Consider the following 13,548-nt stretch of genomic DNA (forward strand, 5'->3'; position numbering starts at 1 on the left):
AGAGTAGCCTCCATAAATAGCCTAGGGGCCTCCCAAGGTTATAAAACCTTTTAAATTTTAATTCCTTTGTCCCCTTCACACTTGGGGTTGTCCACACATGGGTTTCCTTTTTAACTTCAAACTGATGCCATTCACACTGTCCACCATGTCCCCATGCACACTTGCATACTGTCCAGAGAAAAACACAGGGTCGTGAGACAAGTACCTAGGTTGAGTTGATACAATTGCATGAGTAAATGAACTTTGGAGTATTTTGCCTGTGTACCAAACAACTTGTTTAACTCTTCCCGTGCATCCTTGGCCTTCTCAATCCCAGTGATATGATGAATGACCTCATCATCCAATGCAAGTGCTATGAGTCCCAAGGTCCTGTCATTCTTCTCATTCCATGCAGTTCCTAGGCTTGCTTGAGTGTCCCTCCCTTGAATTATTCCCCATAGATTTTTCTTTATGAGTGCATACATGATCTTTGACTGCCATGTGTGGAATCCAATACCACTAAACTTGATGATTTCATCGTGTGCCATGATGAGTAGGGGGTCTTACCAAAGTCCCTGTCTATGCAGTGGTACTTGGCAGTGTCTACCCTTTACAATGATTGACTCAAGAAGAATTATGACCACTTTGCCTTAGCATGGAGGATGCTTACATACATGCCACATTCATTACTTATTTTTAGAATGCCTCAACTCATGTACATCAATGATGGAATGCATACACACATCAATGAAGGGATTCACTAGTGAGATCTAGGCATTTCAAGGCAACTTGGACAAACAACTCAAAATAGCTCAAAAGATCACTTGTACTTGTGCCTAGATTAAACCTGAAGTACTATGATTAAGATTTTAATTAAGTTTCTTCACAATACCTCAAGCTTTTGGCTATGGCAGCTAGGGTACCCTCTGCTCTTTCAGCCAGTGTGGACAACTCCTTGCCTTGTTTGAGAATCCCTCTAGTGAGCTTCTAGAGGACCCCTAGGCGCAGCCTCCCCTCAGTGGAATGGTAATGAAAGTCGCTGGCCACGCTGAAGATTTCTCCCAAATCGTAAGCGGTTTTGACTTCTCTGCTAATGCCGTTGGCTATAGGCGTCCATCGTCTAATTGCTCCGAGTTGTGGAGTCGCTCTGAGGTCTACTAGCTCCCTCTAAGAGGGTTTGAAGAGAGATGCCTTATGGAGGGAGAACTGATAGAAAAACCAGTGGGTAGTCAAGCTGCCATGAGAGCTTGAAAGGGATAAGATGGAGATTAAGGCTAGATTAACGAGGAAATTAGTGTGAGACCTCAAGTGAATGATTTTGGGAAAATGATGAAGGGGATTCAAGGATTATAAGTGCTCCGATACCAACTTGAGACTAGGGTTTGGGCATGGAAAGAAGAGCTATGGTGGGTGAAATGTGAAGAAAGCCATAGATTAGAGTGTGGAAATGTTGATAATGACAAGGATGATGGATGATTAGTGTAAAACAAGATGATCACGACTTGGATAGGGTAGAATGCACACACTTCTCATTACTTGAGGCTCTTAATAGAGCCAAATGGTTACATATTGTGTGGACTCTATTGATGCCACCTCATCCAAGCAATATCTCCTCTCTACTAGAGGCTGTTCACACACCTTCACAACCCCCTCCCCTTGATGCATACTCCTTGTGCATCTAGGCACCACATTTTCAATAGCTATGCATTTCGGACTCGGATAATTTACGGGTATTAGTGATGCGAGAATGTCACGATAGTCCATGTGCTGGACACCCAGGAATAAAGAAAACAATTGAGCTATTAGACATTTCTACTGGTGGCTACAGTTAAAGAAACATGTTAATCATTATGTGGCACATTGTTTACAGTGTTAGGCTACTAAATACGAGCGTGTGAAGTTTTCCGGATTGTTACACCCGTTGCCTATTCCAAAGAGGAAATGGCAGAGTATTTTCATGGATTTCATTATGGGTTTGCCTAGAACGAGGAAAGGTTATAATGCTATCTTTGTTATTGTGGATAGATTATCTAAGATGGCACATTTTTTTCCTACTACGAACAAGGTTGAAGCTCCGTAAGTAGCAGAATTATTTATTTTCAATGTGTTTAGATTACATGGCTTGCCAGAATCCATTGTGTCGGCGGATAGAGATCTCCAGTTTATAGGTAATTTTTGGCAGCATGTTTTTAGTAAACTTGGCACGTAACTCTGCATGAGTAGCAATGATAATCCAAAGACTGATGGTGAGATTGAGAGAGTCAATCAAGTCTTGGAGGATATGTTGAGAGCTTATGTCGAAGAACGACAGAGCGATTGGGAAAAGTATTTGCCTTTATTGGAGTTTGCATATAATTCGCGCAAACATTCCTCTACAAACTTTTCTCCATTTGAATTGAATTATGGATATAATCCATTGATGCCATGTACAATTGGATTACCTCAAAGACACCCAGTGCAGCTGAATTTCTGTCTCAGATGTAGTTAAATTTAGCTAGAGCTTGAGATTATATCCGTGGGCTACAGATCGAGCAGTGAAGTATGCTAATCCCAAGAGGATAGCTCGTTCTTTTAAAGAAGGGGAGAAAGTGTTTCTACTTATTCCTTGGAGAACTAAGATGTTTCGTGTGGATAAATCTACTAAGTTGTCGCCTAGATAATGTGGCCCGTAGACGATTTTGAAATGAGTTGGAGATGTGGCTTATAAGTTAGACTTACCACAAGACTATCGTGTCCACCCAGTATTTCATGTGAGTCGATTGAAGCGTTATCTTCACGATGGTGATAATTTAGTTGATGGTATGATTGCTTTGCAAGAACTTGATCAAGAAGATAATGGACTAGAACAGATCTTGGAACGAAGAGAAAGGCGATTGCGAAATCGTACTCTTTGAGAGTTCCTTGTAAAATGGAAAGGACATTCCTTGATAGATGCAAGCGTTATCCTTAGTTTGTCATCAAGGACGATGATTCCTAAAAGGGAGAAAGAATGTTACGACCCTTACACGTGGTATGTCACATGCACTCTGCACTCAGTCATGGTGACAAACTGGCTCATCATCTCAGCATTGCAACAGTTGTACACTATTAGAACCTTGTAGGATGATATTTGTCGTACGCCGTGACCCCATTGTATATCTTCAGTCTAGGATAAGTCAGGTAGGAGCTACGTAGGTCATTCCTCAGCCTTAGCGGGTCAGTCAGTCAGTCAAGTCCCTTAACCCACTTGGAGAGAATTATTCATGCATGTGGAGTCAGTAGAAGCCTTAGGGTTTGCATCAGAAAGCACTCTGCATCTTGCATAATATGCATTCATATGCTTGTGTGCATCATTTAGAACATCCCAGAAGCCTTAGGGAATTTACTAGGATTTATTAGGTATTTTTCCATATTTTATGGTATTTGTTTAAGCATTTATTGTCATTTATAAACATAAAGTTTATCAAATTATGACCAGCCAACTTGGCCAACCCCTATCTAGTATAAATAGGCTTGCATAGGGCTTAGTTCTCCATTCAGTCTACAGAAAGCTAGGCGCCTTCATCCTCAGCAAGGAGCATTCCCCACCTTCAGCCTAGACTAATGCAGCCCTTCTGGAGCTCCTGCGTTAGCCTCTCAACACCTCTGAAGCTTGCGTTTTTGCTCTCAGCAGTCCCTACAGTTTAATGCAGCAGCAGTCTTATTCAGCAGTCCCAGCAGTTTAACGCAGCACCACAGTCCTTACAACCCTCAGGCGTAGCCATCTGTACCCTAACGTAGTAGTTCTATCCTTTCAGCCTACAGGCGCCTGCATACAGCACTCTTTCAGGCCCCAGTTCAGTAGGTACCCTCTGCGTTTGAGCATAAATCACCACCAGCAGGTATTCAAGTCAGTTCAGTCTTGCGTTTGCAGTTCTACAGCAGTTTACCTTGCGTATTCAGCCCTACAGTAGTGCCTCCGCCGTTTGTGCATCATCCATTCATGCTACAGTCATCTGGTGAAGGTAACATATCATTCATAAGCATTTTCAGCATATTTGCATAGCTTAGAACAGTCCACCGCAGTCCTTTCTCAGCCTCAGGTGTGCAGCCCTTCCTCATGCCCTTGGGAAGAGTGCATAGGCTCGAGATCGGTTCATTGAGGTGTTTCTACAGCCGTGTACAGTTCAGCCAGGCTTCCGATTCTCCGAGATCTTGCGTTTGGCTTATCTACAGTCCACAGTCATTCTCTCTAAAGTAATAAAGCAAATACTATCTCGTTATCGGGATAATTGGGTCTATCAGCGCATCATGAACCAAAGATTGAAACAAGTGGGCAAACATTGTCCCAAGCTTTCATTCCGTAGTTTTGGTCCTTTTCCAATAGTTAAGATGTTAAGTTGCGTCTCCATGAAGTGAAAGTTGCCTACCAGTTGGACAATGCATGATGTTTTTCATGTTTCTTGGCTAAAACCACATGTTGGTCCAGAAGTGTTTGATGTTTCAGATGAACAACAGCCAGACGTGGTAAACGAAGCAGAAGTTATTGAGCCCGAGCAGATCCTTCTTCATCGTTGGAAGCATGGTTCTGGTTGACGGATACGTCAGTTCTATACGAAATTCCGAGATCGAGGTACCCAGGAAGCCGTATGGCTAGACCAGGAGTTCTTCCAAGAGTACCCCAGTTGTTGGCGGACTACTTGAAAGCCATGAACCTGTCGCCAAGCCAAGCAAGAGGGAATGTCACATGCACTTTACACTCAGTGCATGGTGACAAACTGGCTCATCATCAGTAGTGCAACAATTATACATTATTAGAACCCAGTAGGATGACATTTGTCGTACGCCGTGATCCCATTGTATATCCTCGGTCTAGGATAAGTCAGGCACGAGCTACGTAGGTCATTCCTTAGCCTTAGTGGGTCAGTTAGTCAGTCAAGTCCCTTAACCCACTTGGGGAGAATCATTCATGCATGTGGATTCAGTAGAAGCCTTAGGGTTTGCATCAGAAAGCACTCTGCATCTTGCATAATATGCATTCATATGCTTGTGCATCATTTAGAACATCCCAGAAGCCTTAGGGAATTTACTAGGATTTATCTGGTATTTTTTCCATATTTTATGGTATTTATTTAAGCATTTATTGTCATTTATAAACATAAAGTTTATCAAATTATGACCAGCCAACTTGACCAACCCCTATCTAGTATAAATAGGCTTGCATAAGGCTTAGTTCTCCATTCAGTCTATAGAAAGCTAGGCACCTTCATCCTCAGCACTAGGAGCATTCCCCATCTTCAGCCTAGACTAATCCAGCCCTTCTAGAGCTCCTGCGTTAGCCTCTCAACACCCGTGAAGCTTGCGTTTTTGCTCTCAGCAGTCCCTGCAGTTTAACGCAGCACATCAGCAGTCCCAGCAGTTTAACGTAGCACCACAATCCTTACAGCCCTCAGGCGCAGCCATCTGTACCCTAACGCAGCAGTTCTGTCCTTTCAGCCTACAGGCGCCTGCATACAGCACTCTTTCAGGCCCCAGTTCAGTAGGTACCCTTTTCGTTTGAGCATAGATCACCACCAGCAAGTATTCAGGTCAGTTCAGTCCTGCGTTTGCAGTTCTACAGCAGTTTACCTTGCGTATTCAGCCCTAGAGCAGTGCCTCCGCCCTCTGTGCATCATCCATACATGCTACAGTCATCTGGTGAAGGTAACATATCATTCATAAGCATTTTCAGCATATTTACATAGCTTAGAACAGTCCACCGCAGTCCTTTCTCTGCCTCAGGGTCCTCATGCCCTTGGGAAGAGTGCATAGGCTCGAGATCAGTTCATTGAGGTGTTTCTACAGCCGTGTACAGTTCAGCCAGGCTTCCGATCCTCCGAGATCTTGCGTTTGGCTTATCTATAGTCCACAGTCATTCTCTGTAAAGTAATAAAGCAAATACTATCTTGTTATCGGGATAGGGGGCCCTTCAATGGGTAATTTGGGACCCAATCTAGTGTACAGTTCTCATATATCTCTCTCTCATCTCTTTAAAGTTTGAAGTATTAAAGTGGATTGCTAAACTCACGAAACTCAGGATACAGAAGATGGTGTGAGCATTTGTGTGACAGGATCTTCCAATACAAAGACTTCTGCTACATATCACATGGTAACACATGGGACACGTACACTGTTACATGGGATTTACATGCCAGTAATACGTGGGACACGCGGATGTTGCGTGGGAAAAGCAATGGCGGCATACTATTGCACATCATCGCTTATAATAATAAGTGTGAAAGGATGAACTTCATGGGTGAAGGTTGTAGGCCAAAGACCCAGTGATGTGTAGCATGGGGGTACCAACGAGGACACAGGGGGCGTGTGAGTATGGTGTGTGGCCGGTAAGGTACACACTAGACGCCTAGGGTCACTGGTATATAATGGTTGGGTGGTTAAACATGGTATGCCAAGCTAGGTTTCTTTTTGCTATTCTTGAGTTCATCTTCTTCCGTCTCATGTTTTTTGCATGAGACTAGATACAAAGATCTTGGTTGCCTTGCATGGAGGTCTAACAGGATGAGAATTCAGAATCACATGACTTGTGATGGGTAGCTTAGAATTAGAGAAACCAACTAAAAGGGGTGGAGGCAAGCTCACCACCCAACCGTAGGATCAGTACTTTGATCCGCCCCTAAGCTAAGGTAAGGTTCCATTCCACAGATACATGCGAGTCAGCACAGATGTTACATACCACCAATGTCTGCCCACAGGAGCCCTTGGCAAGATCAGCCATGTCCCAGGATGCATTCTAGATGAACACATGTTTTTGGGACTTGGTTTCCCCTTTTGTAGCTGGTTGTGGCTTCCATGGTAATACTGTTCTGGAATGGATGATGTAGAGAGTTCATGCATACCTCTCCGTGTCAGTGATACAGAGTAATGAGATTCATGCTTCCCTCCAACAGATATTAATTTAAAGAATACATTACAGAAATTAGACAGGAAAACTAATCCTAGAGTCTCCTAGAAAACTCTGCATTGATAGCATACCTTTTCTGTCTATGTCTAATTGTCTTCTGTTTTGTGAATGGTTCAGGGGAATACTTATGTCTTACAGGAGCTCGTTTGACTGGGGCAGAAATGTTGTATTGTGGTCTAGCCACCCATTTCATTCCTTCTGAGGTACGCCCTTGGTTTGTGCAGAACTATTGCAGTACGATCTAACTTATTTGTTCCTTGTAAGGTACATCATTTGTTTAAGCATTGCCATCTAATTTTAATGTAATAAAACAATGCATTGTCTTTTTTTCAATATGCTCTTGATTTGCAGAAGGCAGAAAAGCTAGAAAAATGCCTGTTAGCGAGCAACACTGGTCACCATACCTCCATACAAGAAATTGTGGAACAATTTAGCATGCCTGTGGAAATCCATAGCAACAGTGTTCTACACAGGTTCAACTTCGAACTGCTTGTATAGTCAGTTCTTGCATGCCTCTTGTGGGTCTTTGCTATTGTACTTTTTGGTGGTGTCAAAGCATGCTACTGCTGTGGTGAGCTATCACTACACTACATAACGATGTTTTATGAACCCAATGTTGCATGCCAGTATGACTATTATCCACAAGTGCTTCTCAAAGGCAAGCGTTGAGGAGATTTTGGATGCTCTGGTAATTCTTGACAGTTTGATTTCTTCTTTCATTTTACAAGAGATTCTAGAAAACCCACGTTCTTCTCTGTGGGGTTCCTAGGAAATGGAGAGTAGAGATGAATCTTCTCTGAGTTGGGTCTCTGAAACGATTGAAATTCTGAGGAAATCTTCACCTACCAGTTTAAAGGCTACACTAAGATCGGTATCACTACTGAACTTTGCATTGCAACATGTTTTGAAAGATTGTTATATGGCCTTCTTTGACTGTTTCTAGGCAGTCATTTCCATGGGTCCTATATAGGGACCTCAGTTGTATCATGATGTTTTGTTTGTGGGATTTGTGGGTTTTCACCTCGCAATGAGGTTTGATGTTGCAAGGATGAAATCTTACTTTGTATTCAGATTCGCATGGGGCGGACAAAAACACTTGAAGACTGTATCTTTCAGGAGTATTATTTAACCTTACACTTTCTCAAGGGGACAATCTCCTTCGATTTGTACGAGGTCATATTATTAGAAGCTCTTAAAATTTATGCTTGTATGATAACAGATGTGAGACCCGCAAAGGCGATGATAAATTATACTCTTGTCTATGTGTTCAATCTTTGCAGGGCATCAGATCAAAAGTTATTGATAAAGACTATGCCCCTAAGGTACCTTTATGATGTTAATTTGTATGATCAGCCAGCACCCTTCTATGTTATTTTTAGTGACAGTGAGTTCTTAGACAGCATTGGTAGACTCATGGATGGTATCCTTGTGTGGTATATAATTGCAGTGGGAGCCTGCTTGCTTGTCAGATGTAACAGAAGCTAAACTCGATCTAATTTTCACGCCATTGGATGATGAAGAGAGGTGCCGATTGAAAAGGAGAAGATATAGCTAGATTTTCAGGTTAAGAAGTTTAGAACCATGAAACCACTTCTTTTCGGCTTGATTAAGTTACTTAGGTATGCTTGCATATTTGGATATTTATATTCTGGATGGAGACAATCTGAAATACAACACAATTCCAAAATTTAATTCATCAACTAAACAGTTGTTTTGGGTCTTTGTGCAGGACCCCATACAACAAAAGGAGAATCACCCGTGCCGATTGAAAAGGAGAAGATATAGCTAGATTTTTCAGGTTAAGGAGAAGTTTAGAACCATGAAACCACTTCTTTTCGGCTTGATTAAGTTACTTAGGTATGCTTTCATATTTGGATATTTATATTCTGGATTGAGACAATCTGAAATACAACACAATTCCAAAATTTAATTCATCAACTAAACAGTTGTTTTGGGTCTTTGTGCAGGAGGCTTTGCTTCCCCATACAACAAAAGGAGAATCACCCATTATAAACATCTAGAAGTGGAACAAAAAGAAGTAAATTTTTCTCTTGGGTGCCCAAGGTGTTTTCATGGTGAACCAAGCATAGACACTGTCTCTTGAAGTGATTCTGGAGAGTTTCATCGCGAAAAGTTTCTTGCTTTTCGAGAAATCTCGAAGACTTTAGCCTTTAGTTACAAGTGAAGAATTTTGTGAGTTTGTGGGATAGTGTTCTTGCATATACAATTTCTCTCTTTGTTTGGAAATCATGTGTACTTGGAAAATTCGGGTGCAACTCTTGGAGCTAATTCTAGCTCCCAAGCATCCCAAACTTGTGTTTTGTCCATAGTTTATTAAAGTAGTGTCCATAGTTTATTAAAGTACTCCATCTTTGGTATGTATTCACTCCTAACTTCAGTGAGTGTGTAAACATACACTTATAAACCATATAAATGTTATGTTTTGTGGCCATCTTTTAGGCATATACATGCTAGTTAAACCTCTTTAAAGACTCCACATCAAATCCTAACCTCCATAGGTGTCCTCTTCTATGTGAAATGTCCATATCTCATAAATATGAGCCTGTACTTGTGCACACCAAACCATGTATATGTGAAATCATCATTCAAAGAGTTCCAGATTTGTTGGCAACCCATCATGCCTTGGAAAAATTCCCGGTTCACATCCTTTCTAAAATAAGTTCGGGCTCACCGGGCACTATCCAAATCATAAGGATGGATCAAATGGTGACATTCGCCTACTTTGGAGCGTCAAAACGTGCTTCAAGATAGGCGAGTTCCAAATTTCCTGGCAACCCACAACCCCATCATACCTTGGAAAAATTCCCCGTTCACATCCTTTGTAAAATAAGTTCAGGTTCATCGGACACTGTCCAAATCATAAGGATGGACCAAATGGTGGCATTCGCCTACTTTAGAGGGTCAAAACGCGCTTCAAGATAGGCGAGTTGGCCTTGCAAAGTGATTGCACTTGGTTGTGGTTATCGGAAATGGCATAAATGGCAACTTAGGAGGACCGAAACACGCTTTAGGACAAGTGGTCGAGGCACACTTCAGACCTCGAAACAGTTGGCTGAAATAGGGGAAATGTTTGAGGCTTCCGTTTTCCACTATCCCTTGTGTTTTCGAGTTTTTTCCACCCAAAGTAAGACGACCGTGTAAGAAAATCTTGATCACATCGATTGATATCCTTTTTATTCCCCTTCCTTTCTCATAAATGTTTTCCTTAACTGTACAATTGGCATACAAGAAGCTAGAGGTTCCCTGTATTTTTGCCCACCCCCCTCCCGACATGTACTACTGCACACCCCTCTCCACACCTGTGTGCCTCCTAACCTTCATGTCTGCCACTCACCATGCCTCCCTCCTCTTTGATCATCTAGCTTGCTACACACTTCTCCTTGCCTGCCAATCACCTCTCGCCGTGTTGTCAATGCTCCACCCTCATATTTTACTGTCTAGCCACCAGCTACCTCATGTTTGTATGGCCCTCATTATAAGGAGTAGCCATGGTTGAGTAGCCCGAGCACCCTACATCCTTGTATTCACATTGGAAGGTGACCTAGTAGGGTTGATGGTTTAGAGACACCTGGATTATATTTGGCACACTGCCAAATAAACTACATGCTACATTGAACCATTATAAGATAATGGTCCATACATGGAGTAAGTAGACTTTACTCTTGGACACCATGTCCTGACACTATGGGGACCAAGATGAACCTGGATGGCTATGGGCAGGAATAATTAACATGCAATTTCTAGTTCATCTTTATGAGCCAAGTCTACACTGTTCATAGACAGTGACATACTAATTATGATCGTTGACCTACATAGTCATGTCATGTGACAATAAATTAGGTTTTAAAAAACATTTTAATCTACGTAGACAAGAATTTTCTTATCTATTGCCACCCTTGGTACATTGTTTTATCTACTAAGATAAGCATTTTTAATATATTGCCATCCTTGATCTCACAAGATTCAAGGCATATGAGTTTCCAAAGAAGAGATAATTCAAATCATAGCTATGTATCGAATTTTATTGCAATAAGGTAGTAACTTATTTCTCATGTTAAAGAACCTTCTTGCCCAATTGCAAAGAATCATAGGATAGTGACCAAACCACTTATCCTTGGATCATGGAAGTCCCATTAGGAGAGGTGAAAGAGGCCAAGAGGTGTGTAAAACTCTCTTGTTTAAGCTCTTCCTCTACTCTCAATCCTTTAAGGTAATCCTTCCCATGGCAATAGTTAAGCTAGAAAGCTTGAACTGCTCTTGTCTCCACTCCAGCTCAATCACACACTCACTCAAGCTAGCAAGCATGCACACTCAATACACTCGACGCACACACACAAGCATACACACTACAAGAAATCAAGCAAGAAGGTAAGAGTACAAGAGAAGATGAAAGCTTTGCATTTGAGAAATGATTGATTCTCCCAATTCACATTATCAAAAGTTGTATATATGCACAAGGGATTTGTTCTGTCGCCAACTTAAATGGGTGTCCATTGCCTATCTCTATTCATACATACAGGCCTTATGGCTTGGCAATCGTTACATCATTGGGACCCATGGCTATACTGTTAGCTTAGAAAATAACCCTTAGTCTTATTAATCATTTATACCTTAGCTTAGAGATAGCTTAGGCGGGGTGAATCTGATGTGGAGGACTTGCTTCTTGTAGAGGCGGAGCATAGCAATGACTCTTATTAGGTTGTCCTTTGTTGTTTTACTAACAGACTAGAAATGGCGTTATAACCCTCACCAATGTCATGCTGCACTCCCAAGGCAGCTCATCTTGGGAGATGGGTCTAAAGAGTCCTTAAGAGGATAAGCGTGCGAAAGAAGACTATGAGCAAGTAGAAGAGAAGAATGAGCTCGCATAAAATGATGTCGCCAAAGATATATTATTCAGCCACGCTTAATTGACTCAAGTGTGTGGTTATTAGGAGTCTCTTGATTTTCAGACTTTTTCTTGTCGGATTAGGTGCGGATCTTTTTTTTTTTGACATATCGTGCGGTAGCTTGCGGATTCAGTTGGTCTTCCAACGGCTTCAGGTCCACTTGGTCTTGCAGGAGTATCATTACCTTAACTAGTACTTATCATGGCTCAAGTTCTATTCCTCAAATATCCAAAGTTTTATGGTAAGGAGGAGGATCCAAATACACATGGCAAATTTTGAGAATATCTGGTTGGCTAATTGCATACAGCTTATAGTTCTGATAGTTCAAAAACATAATGCATTTAGTGGTACTTTTAATGGGTAGGCAACCAACTGCATGGTCCGAGAAGAAAACTAGTACATTGTGTACATCCGTTGTTACTAGTTTGAAAGAACCGAAAAATACCCAAGTTGCAACGCAGTGCCTAAAAGTATCGGAAGTATCTCGATAACGCTATAGAGTTGGCATAGCTAGTGCCTAAAAGTATCGGAAGTATCTCGATAACGCTATAGAGTTGGCATAGCTGTAGAGGAAGAAAAGGATAGTATACACCCAATGCTCATCTCTAAGCGTGTATCTCGCATCAATGTTTGGTGCACATTTGTAAATGCCCCCATTATGAGGAGAAGTCATTTTGGTTCACATGTCTTTAGTGGGAACCTTGTCTTAGATACCAATGGGGTAATTATTATGACCATTGCTTGGCCCAACGGTACAGGTTCATTATCAATGTGGTGGGTAGTGGTTGATTGGTCTCATTCGAGGGATATGACCATATATATACCACGTAACTACCCATCATTAGGGTAAATTTGAACTCAAATTGGACTCTTTATGGATTTTACACATTCTCTCTCTACAAAAATGGCTCATGGTGGTGAAATTTTTGCAAACCAACTCAAAAGTGTTCGGAGTTTGGATATTTGGAATCTACTCTTCAAGACCTTTCCAATGATATATAGCATGATGGTGGGTAATTTTGCATATTCAAGAAGTCCCCAAATTTAGTGACGACATGGCACGCTACGTGCCATATGTCATCACTAAATTTGGAGACTTCTTGAATATGCAAAATTACCCATCATGCTATGTATCATTGGAAAGGTCTCGAAGAGTAGATTTTAAATGTCCAAACTTCACTCACTTCTGAGTTGATTTGTAAAAATTTCACCACCATGAGCCCATTTTTGTAGAGAGAGAATGTGTACAAATCCTTAAAGGGTCCAATTTAAGTCTAAATTTTTCCTAATGGTGGTTACATAAGTACCTACCTAGCACTATATACGGACATAGTTATCAAAAGCTAAGACATCTGATCCTTGTGAGTATCCACACTCTCTACACTTAGTACATCCTCTATCTAGAGTCTGTCTAGATTGTCATCTACGGTCTACTTAAGAGCACATGGATGGACAACACTATCACATTGTACCTATCTTAGAATTTTAATTTCTCTCCATTCTTTATCTATTGCATTGTCTATTGCACTTTGTTTTGTTATCTTTCCGTTGTACTATATTCTTATATGGTATCATAGCATAGGTGCGTTTAGTAGAAATAGTGCATAAAGTCTAGTCTTTCTTTGCATAGAATATGAGGAGTGATGGATTCTACCTTGGCTGCTGTTGTTGTTGCACCAGTCATGTGCATTCGTCCCCACCAAAAAGGCAAGCTTGATGGAACAAACTACATTCTTTGGA

The 13,548-nt window shown here is 41.4% G+C and overlaps 1 protein-coding gene across 4 annotated transcripts in view; it reads left to right on the forward strand.

The window, feature by feature from the left end:
* The window catches only part of LOC147612168 (3-hydroxyisobutyryl-CoA hydrolase-like protein 5), a 104,093-nt gene extending 94,813 nt beyond the window's left edge, over window positions 1-9,280 (forward strand). For 2 of the 4 annotated variants that reach the window (XM_086784046.1, XM_086784045.1), the window contains exons 9-17: window positions 7,016-7,101; window positions 7,250-7,371; window positions 7,526-7,586; window positions 7,668-7,769; window positions 7,970-8,071; window positions 8,179-8,220; window positions 8,346-8,517; window positions 8,628-8,755; window positions 8,866-9,280. In XM_086784046.1, coding sequence (XP_086640172.1) covers window positions 7,016-7,101; window positions 7,250-7,371; window positions 7,526-7,586; window positions 7,668-7,769; window positions 7,970-8,071; window positions 8,179-8,220; window positions 8,346-8,453 — 623 coding nt within the window. In that variant the 3' untranslated portion in view covers window positions 8,454-8,517; window positions 8,628-8,755; window positions 8,866-9,280. The remainder of the gene's footprint in view (window positions 1-7,015; window positions 7,102-7,249; window positions 7,372-7,525; window positions 7,587-7,667; window positions 7,770-7,969; window positions 8,072-8,178; window positions 8,221-8,345; window positions 8,518-8,627; window positions 8,756-8,865) is intronic. The other 2 variants (XM_086784047.1, XM_086784048.1) reach the window with 2 other exon arrangements.
* Window positions 9,281-13,548: the final 4,268 nt, after the last annotated feature.

Source organism: Cibotium barometz, chromosome 46 (assembly GCF_041138505.1).
Source record: "Cibotium barometz isolate CiBa-2024 chromosome 46, ASM4113850v1, whole genome shotgun sequence".
Classification (NCBI taxonomy): domain Eukaryota; kingdom Viridiplantae; phylum Streptophyta; class Polypodiopsida; order Cyatheales; family Cibotiaceae; genus Cibotium; species Cibotium barometz.